Raw genomic sequence first — 15,419 nt, 5'->3', positions numbered from 1 at the left:
GATGGCTTTAATTTCTGTTCTATGTGGTGCAGTTCTCCTGTTGCACACAAGCATTTGATCTGGTAGTTTCTACAACTTTGCATATTCACAGTGGTGTTCCTTCTTTTGTTCACAATGGTTTTCGCATGCCACATTACTTTGTAGATCTGTGAGATAAATATTCTCTTCATCAAAATCATTTTATCAACGTGTCTAGTTATATATTAGAATGGGATTCCAAACTGAGCATCTCCATCTGAAATATTATTGACTTCTGCCGCCAACTATGCAGGATTGGAATGAGAAACTGTGGCCCTGATTTTGTGAAAAGAATAACAAAAGCTATCAAACTGATGTGTATAACTTTGCGTGTTGCAGGGATGCGGTTCAAGAACACACTCAGCTTTTGACAGACTTGCTGGGAACTTTATCCTGGGATTTGGGAGGAGACAATGCAGAGAACTGAGCAGTACTCACAGGAAACAAGTCTAATTATATTTAATTGAAAATAACTTAATGACATTATGCCCCATGTTTTCTTTTCTTTTGGAAAGTATGCTGTGTATTTTTTTTTAGGACATCTGTAATACAGGGTTTATTTGTTATAAATAAAGTATAAAATCTTACAAGTTGTTGTTGTTTTCATTATTTCAACAAAAAATGCTAAAAACTTATTAAAAGCTGAAATCAAAGTGGGGTGGGAGACTGTAGCAATCACACAGGATTCGGAAACACTGGTAGAAAGTGGAGATTAAAAACACTCATTGAAAACACCCCAGTGTTTTCAATCATGTTCTCTTTTGTTACTATTAAGCAGTAAATTCTCAGGCATAATTCAGACTTGAGTATTTCCAGGATTCTGTTATAATGCAATGAATGATTGATAAGATTCTCCACCCAAATCATAGGGTGGAGTATGGCATCATACTCAGATTTATCACTTTTAATTAAACCAGGGACTGCATATATAGAAAAAGCTATAAACAGACTAGAATAGAATAAATAGAAAAGAAGAAAACAAAACAGAACATAATAACAGATTTGGGAGGGACCTTGGAGGTCTTCTAGTCCAACCCCTTGCTCAGGCAGGTAACCATATATCATTCCAGACAAGTGGCTGTCCAGTCTCTTCTTAAAACCTCCAGCAATGGAGCACCCACAACTTCTGGGGCAAGTTGTTCCACTGATTAATTGTTCTAACTGTCAATAAATTTCTCCTTAGTTCTGGGTTGCTTCTTGTCTTGCCACCGGGTGCTTTGGAGAGTTCAACTCCCTGTTCTTTGTGACAACCCCTTAGATATTGGAACACTGCTATTATGTCACCCCTAGTTCTTTTCTTTAAACTAGACCAGGGGTTGGCCATCTTAAACACTCAAAGAGCCACAAAGGTCCTAACTGGAAGCCCCCCATACAATTCTGGAGCTGACCGGAAATCCAGTTCACCTCCTAGCATGGCATCCTTTTTCCTCTGCCTGTCCTAACTGAAAGCTCTATCATTTGTGGAACCAACCAGAAAACCCACCCCTTGCCATAGCATCTCCTCCTGGCCCACCATGCTTCCCCCTCCCCCCCAACCAGAAGCTCCTCTCAAAATTGTGTTGCTGACTGGCGACAGGGAGCCTCAGCAAAAGGATTAAAGAGCCACATGCTGCTCCAGAGCCACGGGTTGCTGACCTCTGAGCTAGACATACCCAATTCCAGCAACTGTTGCTTATATGTTTTAGCCTCCAGTTCCCTAATCCTCTTTTTTTTGCTCTTATCTGTACTCTTTCTAAAGTCTCTAAAGAGATATGTGTCTGGCATGAACTTAGCATAGACATTTATTTGGCACTAATAATGCTAAGAAGTCCACATCCAAATGCTTTCTGATGTATTTCAAGGTGTCGTTCTAGCTAATGGCCATCTTTATCTATAGAGAGATATATGTACTCCCACTGACCACTGATCAGTGGCTCCCACTGATCACATTTCAAAATACAACCTTCCAATTCAACAATAGTTTTCCAATGGCAAACAGTTTTTTATTGGTTTACATTTGGCAGGTCACAGTCACAACCACATCAGGCAGAAATTGCAAATAGACCACCCTGAATTTTGAAGACTTTCCCTGTTTTAACTTCTATTGGGGGTGGTAAACAGGCAGCTGAAAAGGTGATTCATTTGGATCACCAAGATCATCAATTTTAATCTGTATTAATTTTAAATACAGCTAAAGGAAATATTTGGAATTTTTTTTTAAAAAAAAATATCTACAGGTAGTCCTTGACTTACAACAGTTCATTTAGTGACCAAAGTTACACTAAGAAAAGTGACCCGTGACCATTTTTCACACTTAACAACTGTTGCAGGATCTCCACAGATCAAAATTGAGACCCTAGGCCAGGGGTGTCAAATTCAATTTCATTGAGGGCCACATCAGGGTTATATTTGACCTTGGGGGGGGGGCAGTAGGCATGGCAATGGTGGGTATGGCCAGCTCGATGTCACTCATGTCGGGGCACCTGTGGTGGCCCGGATGGGGCTGGAGGGATCCACTTTTGCTATTACTTTGTTTTGCTTGCACTCTGCCAGCAAAAATGGAGCTTGGGGGTTCCCCTGGCCTCCATTTCCTGCTATGATGGCCTCCTGCAGCCTTCTGCCAGAGAAAAGGGCCACTGACCACAGCTCTCACGAGCTCCGTCTTTGCTGGCAAGGTATCACGGGCCAGTCTTTTGCTGTTTCCTGGGCATCCCCACAGACCAGATCTAAGCACCCCCCAGGCTGGATCTGGGCCCTTGCCCTTGAGTTTGACACCTGACCCCAGCCTTAAGCATTCAAACAAAACAAACAAAATGCTAAAAAGTTATGATATTTATTTATGATACTGACCAAGCACATCTGAATTATATTAAAGTAACCAAAATATATTTACGATCCCTAAGGCATGTTGCAACTTTTGAGCACCCTTAATGTTTAGAAATTGGAAGTTGAAACATTTAACGCTAGGCCACTGACTCTTATTTATGATGGTGGCAGTGTCCCAAAGTCACGTGATCACTTTTTCTGACCTTCTGACTAGCAAAGTCAAAGGGGAATCCAGATTTACTTAACAACCATGTAACTAATTTTACAACTGCAGTGATTCATGTAACAACCGGGACAAAGAAAGGTTGTAAAATGGCGCAAAAATCACTTAACAACAGAAATTTGGGGCTCAATTGTGGTCATAAGTCAAGGACTACCTGTATTTGCCAGGTTTGCTGGTAATGTTTATGCTTGATCATATGTTTTCTTTTTTTAGAAAAATGTTTTTTTTTTTGTGGTGGTAGTAGTAAAATATGATTTGAAACCCTCTCGTGTGTGTCTCTCTGTGTGAAATAATTTACAAACACCTTTGGTTTTTTGGCCAATATTTGGAAATTTTATTGGGAAATTAAGAACTCTAATCCTATACACTATAAAAGTTTGGTGACAGATCCTACCCTGTAAGTATGCAATGGATCACAGCTAATGATTTATGTATTCATAACCTGAACATTTCCCAAAGAGAACTTGATCCAAATATAGGCTGAGGTCTATACAAATATATCTGATCTCATAGAAGCATACAAAAGTCTTCAAAAGCCAGATTGATCTCAAGAAATAACTCTTTATTCTGAGACAGTTACCATTACTTCATTTTTTAAAAAATGACAAAACAGCAATAAACACTTCGGCTCTTTAATGAGCAGATAACCAGGTCTCTTAGCATTGGAATAATTATAATGTTCATTATTCAGATTAGCTTTTTATTTTTCACTCAGTAGAGCCAGCGTTAGTGGCCCAGAAGTACAAATAATTTTCCCCATCAAGTTGTATACAATTTGTTGTATGTGTAATAAGCTTTCAATCTTGAAAAAGAGTAACTGAAAAGAAACATTTTCTGTTACTGCAGTTAGTTTGTCAGAGAAAGTTCTGCGCGTTATCTTACAAACTATCAAAATTGCTAGTCATTTGAAAAAATGCAAAATAAAATAAAAATCACATAACTGTACTCTAATAGAAATATAATACAGGAAAAGAGAAACTGTAATCACCAGGGCTGTGCTCTTTAGTCCATCTTAATTTTTTCCTCTTTTTTTAAAATATATAAATGTATGATTACACATACAAACTTTTTTTTAATGACCACGACAGACCGTTTTTTTAAAAAATTGAAAAATAACTGGGAGGTTAAGGGGCAGAGACATCCTGTCATTTTAGCCTACTTTTGTTTTCAGATCCAGACAATATTAAACAAGATGCAGAATTAAACATTTCCAGATTATTCCATGTTATTATTCCAATTGTAGTATCTAATAAAGTACAGGAATCTCCTTTCTTGTACACTCTGTGTTTCACTGACTTTGCTATACAAAGAAAAAAGGGAGTAACTTGGAAATTGTATAAGGGAATTTGTCCTCATGCAATATCATTGGCCATATGAATAAGTGAAAGTTGTATTTGTTGTGATCATTTTCGGCAAGGTCACTTTTACCTCTGGCAACATATTCCTAGCAGATAAATCTCGGAACCTTCCTTGTTCTTTTGATATTGTGGTTCTTATTCCTTGAACTATTACTGATGTACGTGGAAGAGATTGTAATGAAACTAGTCCTAAATGGGGCTTACTTCATCTAAAGATGCCCTATTAAATGTTGTAATTTAAGAGCATGGTGGTGATGGAGTAGGGAGAGATTATTCTTATTTACCGTTGCATTTAAGTTTTACATTAGTTCACCGCTGAACGCTTAAGAGGAGATTTTCTCAACATGTTGCCCATCAGATTTCTTAGACTTCACCAAAATTTTCCACCAAAATAATGCATCTGGAGGACATTAAGTTGGGAAAAACTGACTTGTCCCATCAAGTCTCTCTAGAAGCTACTGCAGAGACCTCCATTACTGGAAGGCAGGGGTATACTTGCAATTTCCTTTTTTTCCCCTAGAAAACAAACCTTCCTTCAATTAGGCCAATCAAGGAAATAAGTTTCTGTTGGACACTCCAATGGCATGAGAAAAGATTTTAATGACAGCTTAATTAGCAGCACACCCACCAAGCATAATAAATTATCATGCACATTGTGTGAAAAAAAATATTCAGTTCCTTGATTCCCACAATGTTTATACCAACAGCACTTGTGTGGTAATGTGGAAGCTGCCAGATTTCCAGAACATGATTACTTTCTTTAAAAAAGAAAAAAAACTGGCAGATCTCAGCACATGAGCCTGTGTCTAAGGCCTTGAACAGCTCTGATGCTTTGGATACCGATTCAAAGGTATAAATATGGTCTACACAGGAAAACAGTTCCAAATAAAAACCGGTGCAAATGATGTGACATTCCATCAATGTGTCCCTTGTGCATATTTATAGAACTTTTTTAAAAAAAAATTCAGTTGTAGTTTCTCTCCCACTCCTGTGTTGCACGTGCCTAATTCCATCATGTAACTTAAACCCTCAAAAAAATTAATAAGAGTGTGAATGTAAAAAGTACCATTCAAGACAATTGCTTCAAGCAATTGCTAAAGTTATGCTTTCTCTCTTTTTTTAAAGTTCATTTGTATATATGTACAATTCATTTTTCCCACAATTCCCTCAAGTTCTCGATATGTATATTCACATAATATTCCTCCAAATTTAAATAATAAGAGTCTTGTAGGGTTGAAAGCCAAGATAAGTCTTCAGCAATTATAACCCACTGGAATCCACCCCAAAAATAAAAGTTCATATCCTCTTGTTTGGCTATACCCTAGTTGTTGAATGTGAATGAGGATGTGGATGGGGCAGCGTGTTGTTCTGTCCACCAGTAAAAGTATTAAATGTGTGTAAGGGTTGAATCCCAGGTATAGTGTTTGGAATCATTGTAATCGTGTTGGGGGTCATTAAAGGAATATCATCAGGTGACCTTCTCATAGCTAGTGTGTAGTCTGGGGGGCAGGCGGTCCTAAGAACCACCTCGTGTGGATGAATGGATTCGCATTCATGTCCCAAGTCACTGTGCTTCATTTGGAGGGACATTATTTCCTCTTCTTGTGCGTGGGTGAGATCATTGGCAGTTGTACGCTGCGGGCTACATCTCCGATGGACATCATGTCTCCGCTTGTCCTTTTTGTAGTATAATGCTGCAAAGGCTAAAATGTTCAAGAACAGCAAGGATGCTCCAACAGCAATGGTGACACTCAATTCCGTGGAGTAGTCTCTTTGATCTCCTGAAATTAGACTCGGTGGTTGTTTGGGATCGTCTTGCTTGGCTGTAGGAAAAGCTGACGTAACAGGTACCAAATTTTTCCGGGTTGGCCTGAAAGTAATATCAGTTGATGGCACTTTAGTTGTTGTAGAGGTATACTGTGAAATGTCATTAAGATTGTGCAGGTGAGGTACTAGTTCCAACCACAGGTTCACCTTGTTAGCTCTGTAATGTTCCTTCACTCGTGGTTTTAATCCAATGTGAAGATACAGTTGATCTTTCTGAGAGTATCTGGTCCATGCTACCTCCTCAAAACGATTAGGTTTTGTGTGAATGAACTTAGTATCTTGTGGAACTGGTTGATTGGGATCCCTAGGAGGAAAACAGGAAATGTCAAACTTTTTTGAAAATTGGTATTTCTTTTAAAAGTATTTTTACCTGCTTAGCAGAACATTTCACAAAACACAGCCTTAAATTAGGACGAATAAAGAATATGACTAACATTTAGCCTTAGCCATATTAAGAATAGACTCCATGAAATTAATGGAACTAAATTTACTGCTAAATTAAAGCTCATTAGTTGGAATATATATTTCTTAAGTATTTTAAATCTATATCCAATTTTTCCTAAGCATAGAGCAAATTATAATGAAATGCTCAGTTCAGATTTCATTATATCATGTTCATCAACATTAACATTATCATTATTATTAGCTTCACAACAATAATATAAGAGTGCAATAATATAATATTGAATTAGCAAAATCAAGGTTGAAACAAGTTCAGAATGATTTTCCTAAAATATCTAGCTAGGTATCTCTAGTGGAAATTTAGTTCGGTCTAAATCCAGTCTACAATACCCATTGTGTATGAACCAAGTCTGACCATTTTTATTCAAGTTATTTAACAAAAATTCTGCAGTTGTTATTACCTGCTTACCATATGTTTTAAGCCATCTGTATATTTTTTATGCAAAAATTATATTTGTGTGTTTGTAAAAAATCTCCAAATATATGCATCACTCCAAGCTAGAGTTCTTTCATATCTCTGGTTTAGCAAGGTATACTGTCAAGCCAATTCCCATCTTTGGCTTGTTTGTTCATTTTTCTTTCTTTCCTGGAGCTAATTTTGATGAAGATAATAGTTTTGAAGGTGAAGATTTTCCTTATCCAATCTTTCATCAATAATCTGTCTAATGCACTTTTTAAAAAACATTTTAAATAATGTTATATTTAGTGCAGTAGCAATGGATGGGTTGGCAGCCATAAATCAGCCAATTATTTTCATGCCACCTGCTAGCAACATCATAACTGCAAGAAAAATTTTTAGAATATTCCAACATTCTGAATTTATTTTGAACACGCTGTAATCCCTGTGATGATGACCTTCTAATGCTGGGTTATTTGCTCACTTGTCTCAGTGCTGCTGCAGATATATTATCTATGCATTAATCAATTCAATGCAATTTGTCCCTTTATATTCACTGGTACATGGGCTGAAAATTATTTACCATCAGATCTTGCTAGATTTCCTTCAAATGAGATCTACCCACCTTTCTCAAACATCTGTCTCTTACTCCTTTCTGCCTGAAGCAGAAAAACAAGGAGTTTTTCTATATGAGAGAAAATGGTCAGAGCATTAAAATTCAATCATCTGTAAATTTTAATAATGCTTCATCAGAAATAGTTTTTTTTTTCCAGAGTGTGTTAGTGCTTGTAGAAATATCCGCCTTAGATTTTGAGAGTTGCCCTGGTTCATTATAATTTCCCCGAAACTATTTTTAAAATGTCCATGCTTCAATTTCCACACTGTCTTTCTTTAACAACCTACATGTACAGATAGTCCTTGACTTACAACTACAACTGAGCCCAAAATGATGCTAAACAAGACATTTGCTGAGTTTTGCCCCATTTTATGACCTTTCCTGTAACAGTTGTTACATTAGTAACTGGGTTGTTAAGGGAATCTGGTTTCCCCATTGACTTGCTGGTCAAAAGGTCACAAAAAGTGATCACATGACCCCGGGACACTGCAACCATCATAAATACATGCCGGTTGCCAAGTGTTTTAATTTTTATCATGTGACCATGGAGATGCTACAATATTCGTAAGAGTGCAAATGGTCACGGGCAGTAGTGGGATTCAATTTTTTTTTATTACCAGTTCTGTGGGTGTGGCTTGGTGGCCATGATGTGGCTTGGTGGGCATAGCTTGGTGGGTGTGGCAGGGGAAGGATACTGTAAAATCCCCATTTCCACCCCACTCCAGGTGAAGGATACTGTAAAATCTCCATTCCCTCCCCACCCCACTAACCTGCTTTCCAGCTCCATTCTCCTGTACAGGGCAACAAAAGAAGATCCAGCCAATCAGCTGAGACTCTTATTAGCTGGGATTCAGGAGGCAGCGATTAGATGGGGGCAGGACCAACCAGAAGTGGTGTTTACAAGTTCTCCAAACTACTCAAAATTTCCACTACCAGTTCTTAGAACCTGTCAGAACTGAGTGAATACCACCTCTGGTCATGGGTAACTTTTTTCAGTGTCATCGTAATTTTGAACAGTCACTAAAAGAACTGTTGTAAGTCGGGGACTTCCTGTATATATATATATTCTCTGCAATGTTGTATGGTATGATGGGGAACTGTCATTTTGTCAATTAGTTCTTGATCTACCTTAACATCTAGGTACTCTTCCAGGACTTACCCAGTCTTTGCAAAGTTTGTCCAATATGTCATCACCACCGCACTTAGCATGATGTCATTTTTTGAAAAATTACACGGAAACAATTCAGTGGGACCAATCATGGGAATTCCTAATACATATGGAACTTCATCTCCATGAGCAGCATCTGCCCATGCAGGAACCTGATCTGTTTGGCAATGGTGATAGAAGGCATAAAAATATGTAGGCGATCCAAAGTTTGAATGAAGGTCAGCGGTAGCCACTGCTGGTGCAACCCACTGGTGATCAGTAAATAAAGCCAAGAGTGTTTTTCTTCTTGTTTCAGGATTGTGTCTATCTGCCCAGTCTGTATACATAAATTTAATAGTTTCTCTCAGGATGTCTTTGCCTTCTGGGTACCCATATAAGTTATCGACAAAGTTTGAGACAGCAAAGTCAAAATCACTAGCAGATATGCCGTCTTCACTATCAACAATGTTTTCCACAAATTTGAGCCCTTCTCCTTGGTTAACCCCCAACATAATGTCATAATTGAGAAATTCTCCTTGTTCCATCAGTATCTGGGGGTCATCTGGTATCACATCCCCATCAATAACTGGACCAAAAGCTATGTGGTATCGGGCCGGTTGGATATCCTGATCGACAAGTTCTCTATACGGCTTCTTCTGTAGACATTCTACTAATTCTATGGTGTCAGATACATTGCAACCAACTTTTGTTGCCAACATCCTGGCATATTTGGCAGGCTGAAAACTGACTGCCCAGCTGGAAAGAGCTGTTCCACTTTGAGCTATTGCTCTTTGGAAAAGTCCTGCGTGATAAAATAGAGGATAAGGTTAGGGGAAAATGTTACTTGATGAGGATAGTAGATTACATGCTTAAAGTATCTGAATTAAGATTTCAGCATTACAAAATAATTAGTAGCACTGGCAGCAAGTACTACCACCATACAGCCGAAGAAGACTGGGCAGATAAGGGACACTTTGTATAATGTGGTATTAATAATCCAATGAACCTCTCAAGACATGTACTGAGATTGTGTATGGCGGGAGTAGTTGTCACAGCTCCTCTAATATCCACTCTTTCTATGAGTAATTAAGAAAGAAGAAATATAGAGAAGGACAAGGAAGAGAAAGTAGGAAGAGGAAAGGCTCGAGTGGTTGAAAAATGGGCAACTAAATTACGTGACATACTTATATCCAAATATGAGTTACACATAATTATTGTAAAATAATAATGAAAAAGAGCAAAATCTATTGGAAGGCTGCTTCCATATAAAACTTTGAAAAGAACTATTAGCAACTACAAACACACTGATTTTTAATCCCGATTATGCATTTAACCAAGCTTTGTGGCACACTTTATATCCAATTTGAAGGAGCCTCTATTTCAAATCTCCAAAAATGGGGATTCATATTTTTTGAAAAGGCTTCAATCCCAGATTCCAGAAGACTGAATAAGGAAAAAAATAGGATAAACTACAGTTATGGTAATAAGCTATGTGTGACAAGGAATAGAATCTCAGTTCATTTTTTGCAAGTTCATTTTTTTTAAATCACAGAAATATTTAACACAGTTTCAGTCCATCTATGTGCAGTAGTTAACTGCCAATTCTGAGATATTTAAGCGAAGAAAAGAAAGAAAATAAATACATGAAATGGGGCACAATTGATTGCACAGTGTTATTCTAGATTTTTGCAAAGGGCCTTCAGAATTTAGTGCAGGTTGAAACAGTGTTGGAAAAGATTAATGCCAAACGATTTGTTGCTCTCTTTCAAGGTATAATTCAGGAAGAATATGCCACATTTTGAAACATCGCGACATGAAATGCTACAGGAAGTATTTTTTTTTAAACCAGAAAGCCTCATGAATCTCTGCTTAATTTATTTTATTTATTGCTTCTCTGTTGGTTACTTACACCATGGAATTTAATATAAACCATAGAAAACCATTCAGTGAAGTCTTTTCTCATGTTTCCCAAGTTTGGATTAAGCCAAAAGTTGAACTGGTTTAAAAATATTTTTCTATCACTCTGTTCAAAATCTTATTCTATCACTCTGTGTAAGGAATATCACAGGTGGTCTTTGACTTATGACAACATTGATTCCAACATTTCTGTTGATAAGCGATAGGCGAAACAATCGTTACGTGAATTTTGCCCCATTGTACAATCTTTCTCGTTGAAGTTATTAACTGAATCACTGAAGCTGTTAAGTCTGCACCATGGCTGTTGAGTAAATCTGGCTTTCCTATTGACCTTGCTTGTCAGAAGGTGGCAAAAGGGGATCACATGTCCCTGGGACACTGCAACCATCATAAATACAGGACAGTGATTTCGAGCACCAATTCTGGTCATGTAACCACAGGAATCTGCAATGATCATGTGAAAAAAAGTTTGTAAGTCACTCTTTTCAGTGCTATTAAAGCAGGGGTGGGATTCTATAGGTTCTCACCCATTCTCTAGAACCAGTTGTTAACTTTCTAACCAGTTCAGAGAACCGGTTGTTGGAAAAAATCTCCTTTTGTTTTTCTCTACCCTTCTTACATTCTTGGCAGTATGCCTAGACTTAATGTCGGAAGGAGGTGTTTTTTTTTTTTTCTTTGCTGGTACTTTCTTAAAGGGGAAGGGTTGCTCTAAGCTTTTTACACTGCTGTTAGGAGGAAATACTCCCCTGTTGGAGTTAGCACTTTGAAGAAATAATTGAATAATGAAGCAGAGCTGCCAGAAAGAAGCTTTTAACGACAAGGAATCAAGATGAGTGACATTCAGCAAGGCTTCTTGTCTAGCTAGGAAGATTGACATACCCTTTTTGAGTTTTGGTCTAAAACTGGTGACCATTCAAAATTACTGTGGCACTGAAAAAAGTGACTTATGACTATTTTTCACATTTACGACCATTGCAGCATCCCCACTGTCATGAGAGATCAGGCGAGGAGAAGTGCCTCTTGATGTGAGTGACGTTGAGTTGGCCATGCCCACCCAGTCATATGATCAGCAAGCCACGCCCACCAACTAAGCCACGCCCACAGAAACTACTTGTTAAAAAAATTGAATCCCACCCCTGCATTAAAATGGTTCACCATTGCCTCCTTCCTAGGGCTGAGATTGGCCAAGGTCACCCAGCTGGCTTTGTGTCTGATGGGACTAGAACAGGCTTCAATAGAAGTATTACCTGTTCAAAATAAGGAAGCTCATGTCTGCACAAACAAAAAAATGTAAACAATTCTCACTTCCTTGGTGTGTGTGTATATGTCTCTGTCAGTGGTGGGATTCAATTTTTTTTACTACCGGTTCTGTGGGCATGGCTTGGTTGGCATGGCTTGGTGGGCATGACAGGGGAAGGATACTGTAAAATCTCCATTCCCACCCCACCCCGCTAACTTGCTTTCCAGCTCCGTTCTCCTGTGCAGGGTGACAAAAGAAGACCCAGCCAATCAGCTGGGACTCAGGAGGTGGAGGATAGATGGGGTCGGGACAAGTCAGAGGTGGTAATTGTTGGTTCTCTGAACTATTCAAGATTTCTGCTACCAGTTCTCCAGAACTGGTTAGAACCTGCTGAATACCACCTCTGGTCTCTCTGTGTGTGTGTTTAGATAATTTCTAACTTGCTATTGAATCTACCAGGAAATGGATTTGTTATATCACAATAGGTTTGCTACACATTTCTTTTTCAGAGGCATTTCGGAGGAATCAAATTTTTTTCTCTTACATACCCATGGTTCAAAGGTGAAACCTCAAAAGCAACCTGGAGTAAATTAAGAATTAATTTTGTGGAGCTAGAGAAAGATCTGACTGCTTTATTGATTAAAAGATATGAGTGTTTTGAATGGCCCCATAGATTTGGAAGCACTTCTCTTGAAGGATTAGAGCAGCATGAGCAATTAATGGTGGAGGTCAGTCAATTAATGGTGGAGGTCAGTAAAATAAGGTATTTTAATTGAATGAATGCGACTTCAAGAACCTGACAGCTGAAATAAAAAAAATAAATTAGAAAATAAGAATCCTTCTCTGAAATAAGGGAATGATCTCCCTGTCTGGAAACACAGGGCCATGCAATTTAATAGTTCTCAGCATCATTTAAGGGCAGTGGAAAGTTTAAAAGTTCCAAAAGACCTGATGCAAGTACAGGTGATCCTTGAATTACAACCATTCATTTAACTACTATTTGAAGTTGCAATGATTATGACACTGAAAAGACTGACACATGAGCAGATCTCACACTACAGAGACTTGGACGTTATTAAATATTGGCAAAACTCTGAAGTCTTGTCAGTTCTCCTGAGGGCTCCTGAAAGCTCAGCACCTTACAAAATCGCTTGTAATCTCACCAGAGAGAACACACATATTTTTTTTCTATTTTCTCACATGAGATCTTGGAATATTTCAGGACGAGGATGCAGAAATCTTACAAGATTTGCTGATCTCATGAATTTGGGTAATTTGCAGCTGGGCATTATGCAGGATTGTATGATGGTGATTGGCGGGTTCAAAAGATTTCTGACTCCTGGGAGGAGCAGGGCGGGAGAGGTGGAGCCAGCTGGTTGGTTGAAATACCAGTTCGGCAAGCCAGATGTAACTTTAACATGTGGTTCGCCCAAACTGGTCCAAACCGGTAAAATCTCACCCCTGTTTACAGCCCTCTCTAAGCAGTTGACAGAGTCATCATATTGCCCCCAACAATCTGGGTCCTCATTTTACCAACCTTAGAAGGATGGAAGGCTGAATCAATCTTGAGCCGGTCAGGAGAGAACTGATGGATTGAGCAATGAGTTAGCTTTCCAGTACTGCATTCTAACTACTATAATTTCAAATGGTTATTAAGTGAACCAGTTGTAAGTCAAGGAGTATCTGTATAGGTTCTGCTGGCTTCTTTCATTTTCTCTTAAAAATGACCATCTGCTTCTAACCTGACAGGGCGCTTGCAAAGTACTAAGCAATTAAAAAAATTAAATAGCGAAAGAGTGAATGGATTCATGCTTGAAATCTACTATGGCAGTGGTTCCCAAATAGATGCAGTGGATTTGGAAACAATTGTTTCTAAGAGAACATTCATCTGGAAATGCCAGGTGCATTTCAAAATAACAATAGCAATAGCACTTAGACTTATATACTCACTACTATGGTTCAAATATAAACCTCTCAACATAACTGAAAGAAGAGTGTCGAGGAAAAAGACAAATTTGAGATTTTTTTTTCTTTAAGGACATTAGCAAGGTTGAGGGTTTTGTGCTAAAAAGAAAGGACTACAAGTCTTTGATACTTCCAGAGAAGAAAAAGATTTTATTCCATGAAGATAAGCTGGAAGGAGTGACTTAAACTTAATGAATTTGTCATACTCCTACTATTAATTGTGCCTCTGATCACAAACCAGATTTTGAATGGTGCAAATGTCACTAATTCTCTCTCCAGAAAATGTTCCTCATTCAATATCTTGATAGACATAGATGTAAAAATGGAAATAAATATATACCCACTTTCTCACAAGAAAAAGTTGTCACGCTTCAGAGGCGGCAGGAATTGGCATTTGTGCACGATCCCTGCCGCACTTGCTGCCAGAGTGCCTTCAATCCAGTTGGATTGGGAGGCTATAGTTATCCTGTAGGGATAACTGAAGAGAGGGGAGATCCAGGCAGGGGTCTGGGGGCATCGCAACCCCCTTCCCAGCCAGCTTAACTCCCTTTTCCAAAGGTGGTGGAGCGGCGGTTAGCAATGGCCGCCACAAAGAACCTCTCAGCTGGACAAATTTTGTGCAGGAGGAAGTTGAGAAAATGAAAGCTTTTGACTGAACCGGGACGACAAGCAACATCTGAATACCCTGGAACTTTGGCTGTTTAAGTGATACATTGTTTCCCAAGAAGATCGTAAAGCTGTGGTTGAAAGTGAAAGGGAAAGCTTTTTTTTTTTTCTCCTCACTTTCCTTCCCTATGGAGACAGCAGATGGAAATCAGAAATACCCGCTTTGGCAGCAGAAGGTACTAATTTTGAAAATTAAAGCCAAGGGGACATTAGATTTCTAAACACTGACATTTAAAAATTAAAATCTTTTTGCTATAAGTGGAAAGGAAGAGAGGTAAATGATTTATACCAAGATTTGTTGAAGGAGACTGCTTGGACCTTATAAGATCAGAGATTAAATTGCGATAAAACTTCCAAAAATTAACTTGGAATTGTATAATTGAATTCTACCCCAGGAAGAGAAAGTATTAAAAGAAGAAAGTGCTAAATGAAACAGTTTGTGCTGATTTTGATTGCTTGATGACTTTGGGACTTTTGTAAACTATCTTTTGAAAGACTAAAAAAACATTTGGATTGTTTAAAAAAAATTTCACAATGGTATCTGTTGAAGAATTGAAAATGGAATTTGAAAAGTTAAAAGAAGAGGAAGAAGAAGGCAAGGGCTCTTTTGGATCTATTTTTCGCTTCTTAGAAATGGCGATTTCTACTTATCAGGAAATGCAAAAAAAGAAGGTTGGGATGAAGAAGAAGAAGCCATCTTTAATGGACATATAACTTTAATTGAGGAAGAAAAGGGTAAAAAGGAAAAGAAAATGGAGAATTTAAGTTCTAAAAAAAC

At 38.2% G+C, this 15,419-nt stretch overlaps 1 protein-coding gene across 2 annotated transcripts in view; it reads right to left on the bottom strand.

The window, feature by feature from the left end:
• Positions 1 to 5,367: 5,367 nt before the first annotated feature.
• Positions 5,368 to 15,419, bottom strand: part of NLGN1 (neuroligin 1) — a 549,479-nt gene continuing 539,427 nt past the window's right edge. For both annotated transcript variants that reach the window (XM_087933470.1, XM_087933471.1), the window contains 2 exons: positions 8,866 to 9,655; positions 5,368 to 6,535 (listed from right to left, as the gene is read on the bottom strand). In XM_087933470.1, the coding sequence (XP_087789596.1) occupies positions 5,719 to 6,535; positions 8,866 to 9,655 (1,607 nt within the window). In that variant the 3' untranslated portion in view covers positions 5,368 to 5,718. The remainder of the gene's footprint in view (positions 6,536 to 8,865; positions 9,656 to 15,419) is intronic.

Source organism: Pseudonaja textilis, chromosome 4, assembly GCF_049901715.1.
Source record: "Pseudonaja textilis isolate UNSWEBS1 chromosome 4, rPseTex1.2, whole genome shotgun sequence".
In the NCBI taxonomy this organism is placed as follows: Eukaryota; Metazoa; Chordata; class Lepidosauria; order Squamata; family Elapidae; genus Pseudonaja; species Pseudonaja textilis.
The sequence above is the reverse complement of the archived record's forward strand: the minus strand, read 5'-3'. Positions and strand labels throughout refer to the sequence as shown.